Source organism: Colossoma macropomum, unplaced genomic scaffold, assembly GCF_904425465.1.
Source record: "Colossoma macropomum unplaced genomic scaffold, Colossoma_macropomum, whole genome shotgun sequence".
In the NCBI taxonomy this organism is placed as follows: domain Eukaryota; kingdom Metazoa; phylum Chordata; class Actinopteri; order Characiformes; family Serrasalmidae; genus Colossoma; species Colossoma macropomum.
In genome coordinates, this window is record NW_023494791.1 from 16932944 (window position 1) to 16955478 (window position 22535).

Genomic DNA, 22535 nt, shown 5'->3' on the forward strand with positions numbered 1-22535 from the left:
ACTTTTCTTGAAAAACTGCTGTTCTTGCTAAGCTTGTGGTTCATTTGATAGTGAACTATAGTGCACTTTGTCAGTGGGAGAAAGAAATAATGAGTGGTCTTTGAGAGCAGAGTAAAAGCATGGGCAAATGAACTCCTACATAATGAAATGTACTCCTACAGAGTTTATGATGATTTGGATAATGGTGTGTGTGTGTGTGTGTGTGTGTGTGTGTGTGTGTGTGTGTGTGTATGTGTGTGTGTGAGGGAATGAGTGAACAAGCAGCAGAGGCAAGTAGCACTCTTCACTGTTCAAATGAGCTCTTCTGTATGTTCAACTCTGGCCCGTGCTACCGATTTTTTTAACGCCCAATGAGGACAATAGATGGCGGCAACTCATTATATCCTTCAAGCACGCGGCTCCACTACTAACGGCGCACGGAGCATCATTGACCTTAGTTCTTTATATAAGCTGCTACCTGCGTGTGGGTGCAGTGTAGGCTGAGCTGAAGCCCGTGCGTAACGTACTCCTCCACGTTTCACTCGCCTGCTCCCTCAGCCGAGGACGCCGCTCCGGTTCACGCACACTATCGCGCTCCCAGCAGTGGATCTAGAGGAAGCGATGCCTTTGGGGTAAAGACGACTCTGCTCATTTTATCTCCGTTACTAAGCAAAACCGCACGCGCTCCAGCAGCAGCAGCAGCAGCGGCACGAGTCTACCTGTGGCAGTTTGGGCGGGAAACAAGAAGCGCGTGCGACGCCGTTACAGCAGCAGAGGCGCTGAACTCAAAACTTTGCCGGGATACACGTGCAGCCTGCCGGCGGATGAGTGCAGCAGCTGGGCTTCGGAGCCGCGGAGAACACGCGAAGAGGAAGACAGCGTAGTGGAAGGTAAGTCTATTCCCTTTCACAATCTTTATCTTCATCTTCTAGCCCGTGGAAGCCCGTTTCTGCTAGTTTCTGCTAAAACAAAAACGTCTCTAGATGTTTTCTTGCCTCTGTTTTTAGCAGTATGTCGCAACTTTGACTTCTGTCTATCTTTGTAAAGGTATATAAAGTTATATATTCTATTCTATCTTTATAAAGTTTGACTTTTTAAAATAATATTATGATGATATTTTCTCAAAATTCCCGCTCATTAGGTTGAAGTAGTGCCTTATTTTCTCAAAACCGTCTCGAGATTTTGTACTTGGATGCTTGTTAGTTGCGGCTACAGTTTGCTAACCTATCACCCGTCCTCTTTTTTCCGTTTCTCTTGTAAAGACCACTTTCTACAGACTGGTACATCCTGAACGAAGCGAGTTCGCTAACTTGATTCGAAGGCATAAACTAATAGTGGTGAGCTTTAGCTGTGAAAAGCATTTCGCTGACCGGTGTTAAACTCGGTAGTTCGTGTATCTCTGCTCCCTGTCTCGTGAAGTAAACGCTCTGAGGTGGTAATGTTATGTGTTGCGTCAAGGTCAACAGTTACTAACCAAAAGAACTTAACAAGACTTAACTGCTGTAAAAATAGTTTCAAATGTTGTAAATGGCATGTAAAACCTCCTGACAGTTTACTTTTTACTGTTACACTAAATGTCCAGAATGTCTCCACGAACCCCTTTGAATTCAGCTACTTTGGGGTTCCCCCATTGCTAACAGAGGCATTCAATTGTGCACATATCATATAATCACAGAAAGCGTTGTCAATAGAATGTGATGCTCTGGAGCAGCTGCACATGAGCCAAGGGTCAGCATGCCCAGTGCCAAGCACTGGCTAGAGGGGTCTAAAGCCCTCCCAGCGTTAGTCTCTGGAATTGCGTTCTCTGGATTGATAGAACATCATTCCTTTGGAATGAGTTGGACTGACATCTGTGACCCAGAACCAATCATCTATCACTACCTGACCCCACAAGTGTTGTTGTGGCTGAATGCAATCAGATCCTCACAATGTTGCAACATTTAGTGTAAAGCTTCCTATTAATAGACCTTGAATTTGGAAGACACATTAGACGAGCAGGTGTCTACAACCTTTTGGACATAGTGTATATTCGAGACCTGTATGTATGTTACATTTCATATATCCAAGCTGTGGTGAATCACAGTGAATCGTTCCTCTATTCACAGCAAAAGAGACACAGCCTGCTAGAACAATGTAATTTCCCCAGCTCAAGAGTTTTTAATGTACCAAACTTTGATGTGAAGTGAAATAATTTAGGCTACCAGCTACCTGTTTAAACTGAAATTTCAGATGAACAAACAACATGTGTTTAATTTCTTCTTTTCTTGAGGCTGTAGTGTTGACTGCCTTTGGCTAAAGAAGTACTGACGAGATTGTGAGTATTGTTTTCGGTAATGTCTTCACAATCAGGAGGAAACCAAGTTGTGTGCTTTCCCTTCACTCTGTAATGCCAGATTGCCCTGTCTGGTAGAGTATGTATGATCTGGCTTTAGGTCATTATAACATAGGTCATTTGTGTCTGATTTCATTTTACATCATTTAGTGACATTCACTGAGCACTGACAATATTTCAAGCTTACATTTAAGCAAACTGATTTTGGAGAAAGAATACTAAAGCCGGTATTAGCTATAATTATGCAGTGATAGATAATCGTTCAGTTGTTGTTTTCATTTATAGTAATGGCTCACTGTCCCTCTCTCGCACGGGTTATATGCTTCATCTGCTCTTCAGTTAGGCCTTGGCTGTATGTCTTGTGCATCTGACTGGCAAGATCATCGGGCTTGGACGGGGGATTATATATTCATCTCCAGCCCTGTCACCAGTGAGCAGCGACTCTTTTGTGAAGTCATGGCATCCTTCAGCAGTGAGTGATGCACTTGGCTCTACTGTGCTGGAAAGTTTATGGTGCTTCACACCACGCATTACTGATGATTTGTTGTGCTGGAAAGAATGCTATATAGTGCCTCCTCTGTGCAGAACCACAGAGCAACAAATGATAATACACATTTCGTAAGAGCCTATTTGCCTGAAAGGATAATTAGAATCCTGCTTTCTCCTCTACCTTTGGACTTCAAAAAATCCAAACCTGTGACACTTGATTTAGGACTGTATTATTTCCCAATCAACATAATTGGTCCTTCGTAGAGGATTACAAAGGGAAGATAATTGTGGTTCATTCAGAATTGCATGTGCCTCTCTGGCCACAATGTAGTTTCATCAGTCTTTTAAGATTCCATGGCAACCGGCAGCAAATCCTAACTGAAGATTCATCATAAATAGCATACTGTAAGCACAAGATGTGAATTAAATCCTTTTCTAATCCTGGTTCAATTCTAAACTTGGTTCCATATAGGGCTCTATTTGGATAAAATGGCATACAGTTATTAAATAATCAAATTCAACAATTGCACTGTTAAAATATGATGTGTAGGGATACACAATGAGATTATATAGGTTGAGTAGGTTGAATCATGCGGATTTAGAAATATGGTGTAAATTTCATACATGTTTATGTGTTTATGTATTCATTCATTTCAAGGTTCTATGGAAGATCATGACGGACAGAATCATATTTTTTGTATAATTACCCTGTCATAAACATGTTGTCACAGCCTTAGTTTAATAGTATCTACCCCTAGTTTAAAAATTATATAATAATAAAGGAAAAAAGACATTTATTGCTAAATATTAAAAGTAAGGAGGAAATCCTGCTATCAATTAGTTTAAATGACATTTAAATGATGATCTTGTCAGAGTAGACTGAGCAATATATATGTTAATACCACTGCTCAGTATGATTTATGATTCACTTTATTTAAATATTTGCACATTCTGTGGAGAAATAAAATCCTGTGTGGTTGGCAGCATGCCAGGTTCTGCAGAGCTTTTAGTCGATTAAGGACAAGGGAACACAAACAGCAGTGTTTGAGAGGTTTCTTGGTCAGATCGCCTGCCTACTGACTGTCTATTGATTATCCTAAGCTCCCTGAGAAGCCAAACTGTGTATGTATGGGCATGTGCATGTGCATCTGCGCGTTTGTGTAAATGCACACACACAGATGCACATGCATCTGTGTGTGTGTGAATGCACAGACTTCACATCAGCTGCTTCTGACAGGAATAAGTTCTAATTGTATGCGCCCATGTGTTGCATCTGTCAGGGAGTGCCCTAATGGCAAGGCACAATTCTGTCTTTAATTTCCCTCTCTCTCCTTCATCAGCCTGTCAGAAAAGACGCTGTGTTCTCATTCCCTCATCCTGCATTTAGTAGTGGATTAGAGAAAACAGATTTCAAGACACACGTTGTGCCTGCATTTGCAGTTTGCCTATTTGAGATTTACTGAATTTTCCATTCTGTATCAATTTGTCTGTTGGTCTCTGCATTTGAACAGTACCTACAAACTACTTTGATTTCTCTTATCTGCAGAATGAATACACGAAAAGCGCGGATCATGCTACATGCATGATAATGCATCACCTGCGGACAAAATATAGTCTGAAAGCTAACTAAGCTGTATTGTGTATCCTTGGTAAATAACAAGACGTTTAAGCTAGCATGAAGTATGTGCTGCAGAAAAGCAAAATCTTGTAAAACAAATTGTCGCAGTTTGTGCGTCACTGAAGCACTTACCAGAACAATTGGAAAAATCATTTGTGTAACATTTAGTACAGGTGAAATGTGCACATTAATATCATTACTTTCTTCCAACAGTGTCAATATCTTTTTCTACAGTTCAGTATACTGTTTTATTGTAAAAGAGTTCAACAGTAGATGTTATGTAGATGCGGATTAGTGCATTTAGTTATTAAACTTTTGCTCTGTTTTAATGGTGGGAACGATTACTGTGTTGAACATCATCATCATAAAACAGTCTAGCAGTGACACTTTATAATTCCCATGATACAGTTTTGGATTTCAGTGAACCTCTGAGTTAATGAAAACATTTTTATTGCCCCCTGAAGACATCCTCTCTACTTCTAGTTCTGAGTTTTTCTCCTATCAGAGGTGTATGTTTGTTGCAACATCAAACAAATCATTAAATATCCATGTTGTATTGGCAGGAATTTGACTAATATTGATAATTCTGGAGGACCCCAGTGTCAGGTGGGCCCATGAGCTAGCGTATTACAAGTGTTCTAGGGGAGTATCGTGTTACATTTGTGGTTTGCCCCCATTCTGTTTGGGTGGAGGTTTTCAGACCTTGGAGGTGATGTATTATCTGTTCTTTCAACTGCTATTCCCATGTCACCTAAAGAGCTGGGATTAAACTGTCTGTTTTTCAGACAACATACTCTATCGTAACTGGATAGAAGCACAGTGTGCCTGCTGGAGTTTTCAGGGATGCTTTTACTTTCTGTTCTTACTTTGCAAATCAGTCTTTTTATTATATTTTATGTATTTGTTTGGATAAATTTAAATCAAGAGAAGTGGGAACAGCTACCCTTTTTGTGCGTAGTTCTCACGTATCTCATCAAACACTTTACCCAGGTGCACAGGCTTTGGTCAAGCAGTCAGTAGGTGCAGTGAGGCAGGCATTATCAGCTCATATCCCTGATGATGTCTGGTGTCAAAGACTGTGATATAGGACTTTGAGGCCAGCCCGTGCATCTTGGCATACAGGATAGGACATGAAGAACTACCCCAGTGGGTGACAGAGTGTTGCTTTTTTCTTAATTGTCATTCTTCATCGCAGTATCTGTTGTTCTGGTTCTACTCTATACATAGAATCTCAGAACTGCTTTCAGCCATAATTACTGCATGCATATGACATTTAAATTTAGGCTGTCTAAGAATAATAAATGTCTCTGACCAACATATACATACATGCTACATATTATGAAGTCCCAAAACATATGAAATGAATCTTACAACAGATTCAATTTATTGAAGCTGTAGGATATTGTAATGTAATTGTAATATAAAGAGAGCAGTGCTTTAATGAAATACTGCTTTGAAATGGAGTGTGGCATTTTAACACCTTCTACCTTTTACTACCCACATGTGTGTGTGTGTGTGTGTGTGTACAAGGCTACAAATTTAGAATGATAGCCTTTAGGAAATACACATCAACAGAAGCATTTGGATGTGATAGTGGAAGTTTCTTTAGCCTCTGAAGGTTTGAATGTAATGTAGAGCAGATCAGTCCTTTCATTCCCGGAGCAGAGGTAGCAGGCAGTGGTAATCGTCTGTCAATTTGTAAGGGAAGTAAAATACCAAGTGCTTGGGTTTGTTCATATCAGTTATCAACCACATTTAGCCATAAACCCTAGAGATAGGATATGTGTCTCAGAGAGTTTGAATTCAGGCTAAATAATGGAAGAAGTAGGAAACGTTCCTACTGCACAAAAATGTCTAACACAAGTGTAGGCAGTGAGCTAAACAAAGGTACACTAGTCCTCGGTGCATCTCTTTCTCTGTCTCTCAGTCTCTTGAGGGCACAAGTGGACTGAGAGGTCCTGGTGGCTCTGATTGCGATTGGGGTTGACATGCTATTGCTCTGTAGCTGGGTGTCAGAGATCTAGCTTGGAGGCTTTTGGTGCCTTGTCATCCTCATCTTCCTTCTCCTCTCAGAAATTGCCAGTCTCACCGAGAGCCTGGCAGAGCATGATGAATTCAGGAGGTACAACTGAGGTGCTGACCAAGGTTAAGGACACAAGAGTACAGCACCATGGTAAAAGCAATGAAAAAACAGTCCTGTTTTTTAGTCACAAGCTTAAATAGAAAAAATGTATCACACTTTTTAGACACATTTTACTCAGGGTTATGTTTTTCGTGCAGCTAGACTGATCTATCAATGGTTCATGTGGTCATGAAAATCCTGGAAAAGTCAAGGAATATAGAAATTTGTTTTTTTAGTCCTGTGAAAGTCATGGAAAATAATTAGCGCTCGAAAAGTCATGTAATTTCCTGGACTTTTCCTCCATGCAGTTCTTCATCTCATCACATTTGAAACGATGAAGAGCCTAGTTTGCAAAAGTGATCTCAGCTGAATAAGGGGTAACATTCAGGACATGTGCACTGCAAACTCAGTGAAAGATGGAGAAGGCAAATTTACAAGCCAAATGAAAGAGGAGAAAACGCACTGCTGCCACTTCTTACTCTGAGACCTGTGTGACTAGCTTCTTCAATGAGAGTCACAGTGCTCGCTCTGCACCATGGCTGCTAAACAAATATTAACTGCTGCCGGTACATTAAAAAAATGACAAGCTAACTGCTGAGGTACTCTCAATGCATGTAGACAATTGCTGTTGTACTCTAGGTACTCCAAGTTGTGAACTGACATAACATCCCTCTGATAAAAAAAGTGGGGAAAAAAAAGGATTTCAAAAATGACTCACATTGTGGACAGGACTAAAAACACTGGTAGCCTAATAAGTATGTTTCCTCCCCTCACCATGTTAAACTAATCCTTCTCAAATAGAACTTCAGTTATCTGACTCATTTTGCTGGCTAAAGAAACATGTCTTTGTTATTGTTAACTCATTCGATTCCATAGCCAAACATAATGAAAAGGGGAACAGTGTCCGCCCAACCATGATGTGCATGCATGCGTAGCGTGGCTGTATTGTGTGTTTTCATGAGATGCTAAACCTCTCTTTGCAAATAAAACTGTTTGATATGTTTGCACAAGAGACTATGGGAAAGGTGCAGAAATGAAAATGCTCCTTATCCATCGAATATATTTTGCTAAAACAAAAATGCAAAAATGGCAAAACAATATTATATGGAACGTCAGTAGCATGGTATAGCAGTACAGATGATATATTGTTCAGCACTATGCTAAATGTTTAGTATGGAAAGCTAAATGTTTGGCATGGAAATTTCATTTTATGTCATTGAAAAGTTATGGAATTTGACTGTTTAAAAAATGTATGTTATCCTATTATATTGGCTGATATTGAGGTATGTTTATCAGTATCTGCAACATTTCCACCAATAAAGCACCAGTAACTAAAATCTTGTCTTATACTGTAATAAAATGTCTGCAGTGAAGAAAACTATACTATATACTATTTTATTGATTTTATTGATGTAATGGTTTCTTGCTCACATGACAGTTTTTACAGAGACTGCTAAAGTCATCATCTGCTTATTTCTATTAGAGTACAGCATTGTTTACTGGTATTGTTATCAGACCCAGACGTTTCATATCAGTCAAGGGGTTGGAATTTGAGCGCAGGGGTTTATATGTCTTGACACTTTCTGCATGAGGAACATATTAAAAGTTATGGCTTGTGCAATAACTTTTATCCAGTTGCTTGTCTTTGCCTCCAAACCAGCTGTTTTATCAGGATATAATAAAAAGGCATGTTTTTTTATAAGTTAGATGAGCAAGTTTATATATGTATCACTTGACTGGGGTTGTAATGTTCTTACTTTACTGTACTGCGGATGTATTGGAACCTGCAACTACATATAAAAGTAAGTGATAGTATACTGTCACCCAATCTCCCTCAATTCTTTAAATATTACTGTGAAGGCAAGGGTGTCTCAGAATGCAGAGAACACTAAGGACAACATATAGTAGATAAAGTTTTAAGGATGCCCACCTGCAGCTCCTTACACTTTGAGTTCTTTACTTTATGAGCTGCGCTGTTTTACTGTTCCCAATCATGTTTTTTCAAATTGCTTGTGAAAGCCTCTACAAGTTGTTACAACATTCTCCCATAGCTTCTTATCCAAAATCAATTTTGTGGTCATCTACATTTGTGAGAATGTAATGAGAAGTCTTACTTCAGTGTTTTGAAAATAATTTCATCCGTATTCAATGAGATTTTTTAAAGGAATACTTTTACTACTGAAAGTAACTGACTTCAGTTTCTGAAGTGACTAAAATGTATGGCTTTGTTTATTTTTTAGAATTCTTTTCTCTATTTCTCCTATCCATATGACCTTCTTTTAAATATCAGTGTGCAACACAAAAAAGTATACAAATGAAAACAGCCCATACACGTGAAACACAGTTTCTTGAAATAGCTGCAAAAGATGCTCCAAAGTCAATGGGTGTCGTTTACAGCACCATTCTATCTAAATGAGCAGCACAAGCTAATTAAAAACTGAAATACGTGTTCCTAGAAAGCCAGACACTCTTTCAAGGTCACCAGGTTCATTTATGAATCTTTGTCTCTGTCTCTGTCTGTATGACTCTAATGCAGTTTTTGTGCATTTGTTTTAAAGAGAGGACATACTGAGATGCATGTTCTAAAATGAGAAAATTATGGTCCATTAGCAGCTGAAATGGTGACCATGCCCACAGCATGCTTGAGTCCTCAATTAATACAGCATCATATCAGACTACCAGATACTGAGAATATATCATTTGCATTAGCTTACTGACTGGGTAGTATTTCCATGAGGCTCATATAAACAGATAGTATATGGACACTCACTGAACATGCCAGTGATTTCTGTAGTGTTGGCTGATTCCAGGAAAAGGTAATGCAACATAATTTACACTCACTGAAGATCAGCGTGTCCTCTTTGAAAATGGATGGTTGTAAGAGCTTTTGCTGTAAGTGCATCTCTCAGTATTTTTTTTTTTTTGATAATTATTATGCTTTTTAAAATATGCTCTACCCTGTGTGACATTTCATACGCTACAAGCATAAAATGAGCTTTAGATATGATATGTGACATTTTTCTGTTTGACACCATGTGTATCAAAATAAGTATTTTAAGTTAGAGTTCAGTACAAACTGTTATCATAGCACAGTGACATTTAGGAGCCAGTCTCATGTGCTATTAGTCATCCACATTTGCATTATGACAGAAAATGCAAATGCTACTCATTTCCTTATGCCTAGTGGTAGGGATGTAAATGTTTTCCATGCAATCATTTAATCAAACATTGTATAATAAACATTTATAAGCCCATTTATACAACACATTGTCTAAAAATGGCTCAAAATGGATCAATGAAACTCTTTTTTAACCATTAGGTTGTATCAAGTGAAAGTGTTTGTCAGACATTTTATCTGCGATTTCTCATTTTTTAAGGTTTAGTGACAAATCAGAGTATTTAGTCTATTTATAATCTCTTTTGTTTTTAAGGTTTTTTAAAAATCTTCAAATATCATTTCTCCTTGGTCATTTGATGACCAGCTTTGATTGTTTGATCGTTTTGTTATAATCAGCATCAATGAAATGTTTAATGATTTTTGTTTGATTAAGAATAATAGCCATGTAAATGCCTGTATCCGATTACATTCCCATTTGGAAAGTCTAAGTACGTTCTGCGCATGTGTGCTCGCGTCATAGTGAAAGTTATGTGTCAGCTTATGTGTCTCAGAACATGACGTCTTCCTCTCGCCCATGTGAAGTACATTTTACTGTGTCATAATTTTAAAATAATTAAAAACACAAGCACTGCTTTTTGCTGCTCATCTCACCTGAAACTCGTTGTCATGGTAACATCTACACTAAGTGGTACTTTGCGCTTGTGCGTGATTTTGGATCGAATTACTTGTAGTGTGCGTGAAAATGGTGATTTCCATCAGATTGTTGAGTTAAATGAACATATAAACACCTCCGTTTTAATCCATAATCGGAATGTATTCAATCGGATTGGCAAAAATTAGAGCTGGGCGATATGGCCAAAAATCTTATCATGATTAAAAATTTCACATCTGTTGATATCGATACATATCGCGATATATGTGAAATCATAATTCTTGCAAGTTTGAATGCTCATCTTTGCTCCTGAGTGGTCACTTGCTGTGTCAAACTGTCCTTGATGGTCAGAACATGACAAACACTCGCCAAACAGTGGAACATTCACAAATCTGTCATAGGATAGTGGGAGAAAGTTTTGGTTAGCTGTTTACCTGCTGAAAAAGCACGGCTGCAGTTTTTGAAATAGTCATAATTTAAGAAAGAAAACGGATTATTTTAGCTGACTGGTGACGAGTGCTAGGCTATCTGGTTACAAGTGCTAAACTGTTTAGTTACTCAACAACATCAGCTTAATACGAACAACAAACATTAGCTGGCTCGGTAGGTCAATGATGGATCACACCGCCTTACTGCCATCACTCCTACCACATCCATGTCAGAGCACATCACAGTATTCAAACATCAGCTAGCAGACGTCTGGATTTCTCTATTCTGTCATAGTGTTTGAGGGGTGAACCGCAATATATCTGATGCTCGCAGTGTACAAGCATTAACTTCACTGTGATTCTCTCGCACCAGACAAACAGAGTCCTCCTTTTAGGTACATTTAAACTGAAACCAGCCATTTTTGTCTCGTTTGATCCACAGTAACATCAATTTGCCGTGCTGCGCGAGTGACGGAGCGCTGCTTCAAGTTAGCCAGCTGCTAAAAACACCTAGCCTGGGAAGCTAGCGTTCTCCCACTCTGAATGCCACGCACAGTGTCCTCAGTTTACTTTTGTTCAAATCAAGGCTGTAACTTGCATGAACCCAGTTCTTTCTTTCACTTTTATTGCTTGGGAATGCACTGATACTAAAATATGACTGTCTGAGTGCTGTAACAGCGCTGGAGTTATGTGGAGCAGACATGATTTAACGCTGCTAAAGCTTGTTAGGATGTTAGGATAGAAGTGAGTTCACTGTAGGACAGTATAGTTATGCCACTTATCACTCACACTTGGTCACAGGAGAACAGATCGCCAATCGCTCCACTCAAACAGGGAATATATAACGTTTCAGACATTGCTAAAGTATATTTGGCAACTCCTTTCACTCCTTGACCCCCCCTCTCTAATCTTTGAAAAACTCAGAAGTGCGCCCTCTCATGGAAACAGCAGAGTAGTGGCGCTTTCCTTGCAGTAGAAAATGCCACCAGGGCTGTCGCTAGAACGTGGAAGTGTGAGAATGGTGTATTAACTCAAAAATGTATCAAACGTTCTTATAGTTCTACCAAGGAAAGTTATATATCGATAATTATTGTTATTGTTTTATTCCCCAGCCCTAGCAAAAATCTTTGCATGTAAACATAGCCACTGACTAAAGGAGTATTATAGCTATTGGCAGAAGAGCCTACCAAAATAGTGTAGCTCTTCAATTGTTTTCTTCTAGTTGTTCATGACTGAAGTGCATGCCAGAGGGGCATTTCAGTGCATCCAGACCTTTGGCAGCCTGACCTGCTCATCATTTGTAAAAAAGCTAAAGAGATTCATAAAGCTGCACTTTTCCATGGGGCAGTGAAAGAAAAGGAGGGTGAAGGGAGCATGGAGGCCCAGATCTCTTTCGTCTTCTCGCAGATGTATTTTTAATGTTCCCCTCACCCAGGCAGCCCAGCCAAAAAAGCGCTCATCAACTTTTTACGGCCATGACGCTTTGAAGAAGTACCGCGCGTGGAGCTGGTGCCAGGAGTGGGATCCTCAGAGTCTCTGGCCTGCCAAAGTGAATAGAATTTGCATATGCACTTTCTCTACATGTGTATCAGAGTTTGTCTCTTCACAGAACTAGATACACTAGGCAGATACTTAGAGACATTCAGGTCTCAGAAAGAGCCCACTGCGATAATGTTATCGCTCCTTGGTGTCCTTAATGAAGAAGCGCTGGACCATGTAATTGTTGATGATCAAATCACATGATACTGTTACATGCAGTGCATATTATAATGGCTGTCACGAGTCATCACTACCAAGCAATTTTTAGACTGAGCTGCATCTCATTTCTCACACACACCATTATAATGCATAATAATATCTCTCTGCACAGCTCAACAGTGCTTTATATTTAGCCCTTGCTCTTCTGTTTGGACCATATCCACATGCTGATGCAGTCATAAGACATTTGGATGTAAAGTGAAAGTTTGTGGCAGCAGGTGCTTCCCAGACTTGACAAGTGAGGTGTCATCCTTCAGTCGAGGGCCACTGCCGAGGTCAAGCCAAAAAAAAAGGGAGTATTAGCACAAACACAGCTGAGTCCAGTGTACAAGTGACTGAGTGAAGGACTGAATGTGGTAAGCCCGGAGGGCTGACATTTTCCTCCTTCAGGCGTTGTGTTATGGAGTGGGGTGGGAGGGGGTGCAAAGAGCCCACCTGCAGAGCAGACAGATGAATCAGAGTCCTCTTATTCTCATCTCTACCTCTGCCAGTGAAACCTGGCTTCTTTGAAGATAGAATTTTCTCTTAAAAGCTGGGCTGCGATTAAAACGCAGTAAGAGCTGCTGGTTTTGTGGAGGTCGGCCAGCTCTTTCTATCCATCACCCTCTCTGTGTCTCTCTGTCTATCCCAGTGCCTCTCTCTCTCACAGTATCCATCACTGAGCCCTGATGCTGTACAATACAGCTCTTTATCACAAAGAAATTCTTTATTCACTGCCTGACAGGGAGAGGAAGGGTGATCCAAAATGAAAAAGTCTAAAGAAAAGACAGTGTGGAGAGAGGGAAGGCAGAGGAAGAGCACAAGGAGAAGAATATGCTCTTGTTTTCGACATTAACTGCAGATAGTGTGGGGACAGCCTGACTAGGTCTGTGCATCAGCCAGAATAGCATTACGGTGAGCTAGCTTAGACACGCTCTCTGTAGTCACACCCAGCAGATAGGAGCGCATGGAGACAGATGGCAGAGGGAGGAATGATGTCACATCACAGATGAAGATAAGGCCTCCACATGAGTAACCTGTATGGTGATTACAGTGCTACAATATGATCACTGAACTGAAAAACAACCTGTCTGCAGTAATCAGGTTCCCTTACCACTTTTATTTTATTGTTATTATTTCTTATTATTTTATTATTGTCTCTTTGGTTTGTACAGGGCTTTTAATTTATTTTCAGACACATACTTTGGCCAGATTCTCTCCACGAACTGTTTTGCAGTTCCTTAAGCTAAACCACAGCGCCCTCTTTAGGTCATATGTGTTATGCAGTTTGGCGTTAAGAGAGTAAAAGGTCCGGTGGCTGCCCGTAAAGACTGATGTTTACTGTGTTCTTCAGCAAGCCTATTCATTGTGTCTGAAAATTGTATTATTCTGTATATTAGGTAAGAAAATCGAAGTAATTTTTTAACAATATTTTGTTCTTTATAAAACCTCTGAGTAACGTACCAGCCACGTTTTGCTTTATGTTAACTATGGGGAGATTAGCTAGCTATTTGGCCGCATGTACTAAGTTCAGTCGTTGGTAGAAATGTTCAAAAACCTGTTTTGTTAACAAATTTCGAACTGAACAAACTCGCTCCATTTTAAACCAAGGAGCGTGAGCTGCAGCAATTTTTTTTCTTTTTTGAATGGCCATTCATACAACTATTGTTTATATTCGTGTTGCCATGGTTTGTGTGTGTAATAGTATTGTTTGGTACACTGATGGTAACAGCTTCAGAATATGAGACATACTTATTTTGGGAAAAAAAAATGGAAGTTGGTGGTATGACCTGTTACTATTGATCTTTTAATAATAACAACTTCACAAAAATCATTCTGTTGTCTTGTGTGCTGTTGTGCAAATTAGGGCTTTCTCCATCAGCCGTCGAAGAAATACCAGAGCCAAAGTTATTTATTGTGTCTTCAGTTCAATTTCTTTTGGTGAGTACAAACGCGAGACGCTGCCTAATTAACCGGTAGTGATCCTAGACCCTGAAGAATAATTTTGAAATGATATTAAAATTTCATATCACGATTATCATGGCCAAAATTATCACGATTATTGGTATTATCGTGATATTGTTCAAATGTGTTGAAAAGTAAAATAAACAAATAAATAAATAAATAAATAACTAAATACTGATACCCAAACTGAAACTTGTTTCACCAACTTTTATATTAACACAAATAGAACTGGCAGCAATATGCACTTTTTTGTTTGCATAAACATTAAAAAAATATAGTCAATACGTTTGTAGTATTACTTGTAATACTCTGTAAACAAAAGAATATTACTGTTATTATTATTATTGTTATTATTACTGTTGAAATTATTATTATTATTATTATTATTATTATTATTAAATTACAATAACTAGATCTAATAACTAAATCTTGACCAACTCTGAGGTGGGTCTTAATGGAAAATTACTACTTCTAAGACGTGTTGCACTCCGGGGATTTCTGTCCTAACTGCAACTGCAGCATTATTGTGCCGTTGTGGCGCTGTACCCCTAATCAATACAGTGCACCAGGAAAAACAACCAAAATCGCAGAGGAATTGCGTGACCGTGCTGTGAGCGGCAGACAGTGTAGAACTCAGACAGTGTGTCTTCACCTGTGGAGCTGCTTCTCTAAAAGCATTTAAAAACTAAAACATAACTTAAAATGAACATGCATCTGAGCTGCGGCAGAAACACTCCTGAAGTTTAATCTCTGAAACTCTGCTTTTCCTAAAAGCAGCACACATCGTTTACTCGTGCAAGGTCCCGCCTCAAAGCACACTATCTTCCCTATGTAGTGCACTTCGTGGATCATGAAATAGCAAATCCTTCACCCAAAGAGTGCAAGAAATGTTCACAATAACAATATATTAACAATGGGTTACAAATTCCCTATCTAAAATTCAACTGCTTGTTAATGATGATCGTGTTTGTTTGAACAGTAGCACACTACTTAGGGGACATTGAGTGATTTGAGACAGTGTTATTCTCCTCTCAGAAAGTAAACACTGCAAGCGAGACGAGAAAGGGGAGCTGTGCAGATTGAACTTATGCAGCGTCTCGTTCCAGAGCTTGTGTGACTGTTAACTCAGAGCTCATTTTGGAGACACTGCTCCACAGAAATATGTGTGAAAAGCTTTAGTTTCGATTCACAGTTGATTTAACGATTGTTTTTCTTTTTTTCTTTTTTTTTGACGCTAAAAGCTTCATTTTATATTATTAACGAACCATAAACATAAGTTAAACCACACAAACCATGACATTTCTTCTGTTTTGAAGTCCATATAGACTTTTACGGTAAAGTTAACCTTGCATTCTCTAAAAAGTAGCGGGTGGTGGTCGACAAGATGACTCGTAAGGTTGGATGTGTTGCCCCCTTTCGCTGCTATTTTCTTTCGGCATGTTCTGCAGACAGGGTGGTCATCTTCAATTAACTTTCCTTCTGCATCCTTATAAAACCCAAAACATGACCAAACGTCAGACTTGGTCTTCTTAGAAGGCTGAAATATCTCCGAATCTCTGTCACTACATTCCGCCATGTTCTCCCTTCTCTCCCTCTACACACACACAGAGCTGCATCTGAGAGAATTATTCTGCCTTTGTTTGACTCTGTACAGTGAGTTTTTCACACTGCGGTATTGTTTTAACGATACTTTAAAGTTCAAATGGTACTACTAACCGTCATTAATTTTACCGCAGTTTACCGTGAAACCGGTAACCGTTTCATCTCTACTTGCTACATGTGGTTAATTATACTGGGTTACATATGCATCCTTTAGGATCTTCAAAGGTATTTCGTTATCTGCAGCCTTACGTTTAGAATGTTTTAATTACTAGCATAGGATATCTCTGGGTCATTTGGTCTGATGAAAAGACATGTACATACATTGTAGGTCAAGAGGACATGATTGTTATTTTTTGGCTAATCACAGCAGCAGTATGTTTGTAAAAGCTGCAGAGACAGAGAGAGTTCCAAGGAGATAGCAAAGCTTTCCTTGTCCAGAAATCTCATTTTGTTCAACCACTCTGACCCTTTTCTCTCACTTTATTATACACTAACCCAGCCTTGTGAGCACTTTAAAATGCAGATTTAAAACGTAGCTTTGGGATTCAGTCTTATTCTTCACCCTAAGATTTGTCTGATATCAAAGCATTTGAGCCTTTGATCCCTCATTAACTCTAACTCTATCTTAAGTGAGATGCCAACAGTGTAATACAAGCTGTTTGCAAGGGAATACAAAATTATTTACCACTTAACTACCAATTAGCTTTTATCTTCCAGCCATAGTTTTGAAGTGCAGTGCTCATGTAGCTGTGATGCAAATTGACTAAACATATTATACCCTCACCGAGCACTTTATTGTACTTTCCTTTATACTCAGCTTTCTGTTGTTGGCTGACAGAAACGGAACCTGATGTCACCTTCTGCTGTTGTAGCCAATTCGCTTCAAGGTTTGATGTGTTGTGCATTCCAAAATGCTTTTCTACTCTGACACCAACAATCATGCCATGGTCAAAATCCTCTGAGATCACATTTTCCCCCCATTTTGATGGTTAGTGTGAGCATTACTTGAAGCTGCTGGCCTGTATCTGCATGATTTCATGCACTGCACTGCTGCCACACAATTGGCTGATTAGATAATTTTATGAATGAGTAGGTGTAAAAAGCATAACATTTAAAATCACAAATAAAGACTTTAAGGATATTGCTAATATTGTTAGCAAGCTTATGATCAGAAAACAAAAACTAGAAATAAACTAGAAAACATGTAGTCAGTCTTCAAATACACAAAAACTAAATCAAAACTATCACTTGCAACATGAATGAAAATGAAATAACACTACGGATGAAAAAAATAGTATTTTGAATGCATGAGCGCTTTTTTAGAAGTGGACCCCTTCTGTGTTTTTCGCTATGCCTTTAAGGAAAGATTGCAGCCTAGCTGAGCATAGTCTACTGTTGTGCTAATTTAGAATTACTAAAACAGCAAATCTCCTCTGAGCAAAACTACAGTCTAATTTGGGATTACTTCAAATATGAGGCAATTTCTGACCCACAGTATCCATTAAAAGTGATGGTAAAAGGGAATGAAGCGATGCTAAAAGTAAAGCTAAAAGGGAACATAACAACCGCTATGTGGTCTACAAATGCAACAAGGCTTGTCTGAGTTTTCAATGACTAGATAGCTAATGCTTCATGAAGATCTATATCTGAACAGCATAAGTGTGAACATGTATTGGTCCATATGTGCATAGATGCAAGGATGTCAGTTATGTTCATTATGCATTATGTTCTTTTCAGTATATAAAGATGTAGTATACAGTGTAAGAATTGCATTTTGGAATTGCCATAAATCTCACTAACAGTGCATGGCTAGTTTATATAGAATAGACCTGTGCCGATATTCTGTAATTTGGTATGCCACAATATTAAACATGCACGATAAGACCTTCACAAATTCCCCCTGTCACATGATACATTCATGTAAACAATCACAACAAACACAGCCACACAGCAAAGGGAAGAGAAAACAGAGAACTTTTCCTCTCTCAGAAAGGTGAAAAAACAAATCCCACCTGGCTTGGAGAAGGAAGAAAATGCTTAGTCTCACAAATACATGTATGTATGCAGTCACAATCTATGGGTGTATGAAGTAAAAGGCATGGAAGAATACTAAACTTTACTAATAAACTCTTTTTGTTTAACAAGCAACTCAGTAGGCTGCTAATGGGCTAACAGGTTAATCCATTAATATTCAGAGTTAGGTTTTATACAGAAATAGTTATTGATGGATTCAATGTAAAGCTGCAACATACAAAGTAAGTCACCTAAAGTCAAATGTCTGTGTTAGTCTAGAGCCTTGTAATAGGGCTTGGGTGTGTGATGTTATGACATAGTGTCTTCCGCTTGATCTGTTATTTTGGCAGGGTCAGCCAATGTAGGCTAGTTCTAAATAGTATGATGAATCTTCCTTTCTTTGATTTTGGCTCATGTGTGGCCCATGGTCAAGTCACATGTAAGCTAATATGGATTTTTTGGGGTTAAATAGTACAGTACAGTAATAATGCCACTGCTTTGCTAACTAGCCAAGAAATCAGCTCGCTAAAAAGCTACCTACAGTGAAATCTGCCAATAACTGAATGAAATATGCCAGAAAGTGAGTTAAATGAAAGATAGTATGAATCACTTATGGAGAATGTGTTGTATATGCTTCTATATAAAACCTTTTATGACCATAATACCGTCAATAGAAGAACCTTTGTTGGTGCTATGTAGAACCATTTTCAAAAAGGTTCAATATAGAATTGTCTAGAGCACATTCTCCATCAATCTGAAAAACCCTTTCACAATACAAAGAACCCTTTAATCATGCAAAGGTTTCTTTGAGTGTTCGTGGTGCTATATAGAACCATTTTCTTTACTAAGGAACCCTTGAAGAACTTTCGTAAGCGTGCAAACAAAACTAAACTCTTCCTCTTCAGAAAGTAAAAAACACACAGAAAACACAAAAACAATGAGTTTCAAAACTAAAATAAGCATGGTTCCTAGTGAAGACTCTGAAAGTTCATACATCAATTTATTTTCCCCCAAAGCAGACTTTGCCACTTGTGCATTCTCATAAATGGCCCAAGGCCAGATGCTATTTGATTGTGGATATCTATGGAGAAAAGACTTACTATGTGAATCAGCTTTGAAATGTCTTTTGGGGCTACTGAATACTGATGCAGGTAAACTTTAAATGTCAGTTTCAGTCATCTAGAGCATAGTAGCTAAGTAAACTTTATTGTACTTTTTTTTACCTCTGCACACGGAGTCCCATCTGGTGGCTCTTCAGTGGAAAATACAAGCAGTTTTCTTTCCATCTGATTGTATCATTCTGTCTTCTCACTGTTATGACAGGAAGATGATAATTGGAAAGTGGGGCATGTCTGATTGCAGTCAGAGGGCCTGTTATTGAAGTAGGGACTAAATCAAAGACTTCATAGGCCATCAAAGTGAATGTGAAATGATATGATACTCATTGCCTTAACAGTATTGTGATCCAGTGTCATTTCCTTTAAGTTCTAACAGCTGCGTCTTCATTAGAAATGATTCTGGTTCAACACAAATGAAGTTTTTGATGTGATGTTGATGGGAAGAGAATGTGCAGTATCTGTGTCAGAGCTTGCATCTGAGCCATTACTTCTAATAGGCTGTTCTCTGTGTTGTTCTCTGTTGGTTCCACAGAAGATCACTTACAAAATGGCTGTTCATTCTGTTGCTGTTCATTCTGTAGCCCACTGTTGAGTTAATTAGAAAGTCCAGAATGTTCTCACCCATCACACTGAGGACATTCAGAAACAGAGGGCTAATTGTGCGCTGAATGTTTTAGCTGGATCTGTAGAACAGCGTTTGACTCCTCAAACTAAACCGGATTACTAACAGCTCTACACCTGCCTGACTCTGTGACTCCCTTGAATCCTCAAGGAACAAGTATTGCTCTAAGCTCAAATTAAGGTATCATTGTCAGATGAGCACTTTGCACACTCTGTTGTTCACAATATTTTGCTGTCAACTGCTGTCAGCAAATGTCAACTGTAAATTTTTTATGATGAATGGACCGATAGCAATGGTCCAGAAATACTTTCAGTAAAATCTTGTCCTGCGTTATTTGTATAGCCCTGTGTAGTTTATCTACAGATGTTCAAATTGTTCTCAGCAGCATGAGGGTTAAGGCTAAGTTATTAGACAAGGTGAGGTTTGGGATTAGGTTTTGAATTGAGGTTAAGGTGAATTTAATTGATATTTTGTTGAATATAAGTTCAGTTCAAGGTAAGCATCTACAAAGTATCTGCAGTAAAGTATTACTTAAATGTTGTTACTTTAACTTACATTAAAAGTTAAGAATGTTTTTTTCTTTCTCCTAAAAAGTTACCATTTTGGACATATAAGGTTTTGTTTCAACAGCAACAATATATGGGAGTTTTCAGGATCAATACTTGCAAGTTACAGGTGTTATACATCATTATATCTATCTCTTTCCATCTCAGATTTTGAAAGAGATGTTTAAGGCTGTTTTCACACCTAGTTTGTTTGCTGAAGTCCGAACCAGTGTTTGGGTTTTTGAGACATTGTGTCTTTTTCATTTGGTTCGGTTGGTTTAACACTGCAACAGCTAAAGTGCACCAAATTACACGTCGGTGTTTGTTTAGTGGTCAGAAGTCTTGCAGGAATGCAGGTGCTCTGCTACTCTCATTTTTGCCAATTGATATCTGCATCTTTATTATTGGTTTGTCAATTTTAATATAACCAATCCGGTTGCTGATGCAATACATTCCATGTGCCAAAATTAAACACTTGGCTTCACTATTATTTTATTGCTTGTCCACTGTTATTAACAGCAGCTTGTGCTGCGAGAACGAAATGAGTGCCTGTGAAGAGGCAGACTATAAAATAAGCAGTGGACAGTACAGCGCTGATGTGCTGCTAGAAGAAACAGAAAAGTATGTGCTAATTCCCTCGTCCCCACAGCAGTAAACTGAATCAGGGTTAGTTTGAAAGTAGACTGAGACCCATGATTTTTGCTGGACCATGAAACAGTTGTGTAGTGTGCAGCTGAGTATGGGTGGAGAATTCATATCTGTCAAACAGACTGAACTAAAGAAAAGGTTTGATAGAGTCGCACCAAACAAGGTAAGTGTAAAAGCGCCTTAAATCTCCTAACAGTTTAATAATTCATTGAGAGGAGTGTGTTTCCTACATGGAAACAAAGTCTAGTTTCCTTAATCATCAGGCAAATCCCAGCAAACAGCTGCTGCTGTATGTGTAGTGTTGGCTGTTTATAGGAAAAGGTAATGCAGATAATTTAGACCCATTGAAAATCAGGGCACCTCTTTAAAAACAGATACTTGTGAGAGCTTTTGTTCTGATAATTACGATACTTTTTCAAATGTGCCCCATCTATTCTGCATGACACATTTCAAATGCTATTAACAGAAAATGAGTTTTTAGACCTGATATATGGCATTTTTCAGTTAGCCTCCCTAACTCCATGCAAATCCAGATAAGTATTTTAATTGATAGTTCAGTCCAAACAATTACCATAGCACAGGGAAATATGGTGTAGTGTGAAATATGGAGACCATAGTGTACCAGCTGGTGGTGTAAGACGTTCTGCTGTTACTAAGACCAACATTTGTGAATTACTGATGTACATCATCTGTTTATCATCTGTATATAAGTGTGCAAGGATTTTAGGTATCCATTAATAATACATTAAGAGGCATGGAAACAAAGTTAAATTTTCTTTATCTTCAGATAAATCCCTGAAAAAAGATATTTTGACTGCAGAATATGCAGTCTAATAACTTTTTTTTTTTTGCATTTTTTTGTAACACAGACTCTATCCAGAAGCCCGTGCTAGGAAAATGGAACATTATTTTGGCACTGGAATGTGGAGCATAACTTCAATTACCATATGGATGAACAGCAATGAAGGAACAATCGCTCTTCCCAGAGAACATAAAGAGCTGAGGAACAGACCGTAGAACAAATGAAAACTGATTTATTTTTTTTTGTATCCTCTTGTGAGACAGATCAAATGACTTGTTCCATAGCGATGCACTGACAGATGTTTTATCAAAGATGAGTCTTAGAATAGAGTTAGTTACCGAAGTGCCATGCATTTTAAACATCTTCTTGATGATTATCACCCACGGATGAGGTGAGAAGTGGATAGAAGCTGAAGTTGTTAATAATAAAATGTATGTGCAAGCTGACAGTGAAAGTGATAGATAAGTGAAATACACCTTACAAGTTCTGACTATGTGTGCTTGTGCTGTTGCTTTCAGATGAAGTCTGCAGGGGTTGGAAATGGAGGACTCTTCACAGAGAGCTACTGCAACATCTGCAATGCCCAGCTCATCTCTGAATCACAACGTGTTGCACACTATGAGGTGAAGCTTCATGGACAAACACACATCAAACACACATGCAAGTCTTACTCGTTTTACCCTATTTTCAACTTATTTATGTTCTTATTAAAGGTTGAATTTATTAGCATTAGTACATTGTACAA

At 38.6% G+C, this 22535-nt stretch overlaps 1 protein-coding gene across 1 annotated transcript in view; it reads left to right on the forward strand.

Moving 5' to 3' along the window:
- The first annotated feature begins 230 nt into the window (after window positions 1-230).
- The window catches only part of zgc:171482 (zinc finger protein), a 70740-nt gene continuing 48435 nt past the window's right edge, over window positions 231-22535 (forward strand). Inside the window, exons 1-2 of the mRNA XM_036574136.1 lie at window positions 231-869; window positions 22309-22413. Of these exons, the coding sequence (XP_036430029.1) occupies window positions 22309-22413 (105 nt within the window). The 5' untranslated portion in view covers window positions 231-869. The remainder of the gene's footprint in view (window positions 870-22308; window positions 22414-22535) is intronic.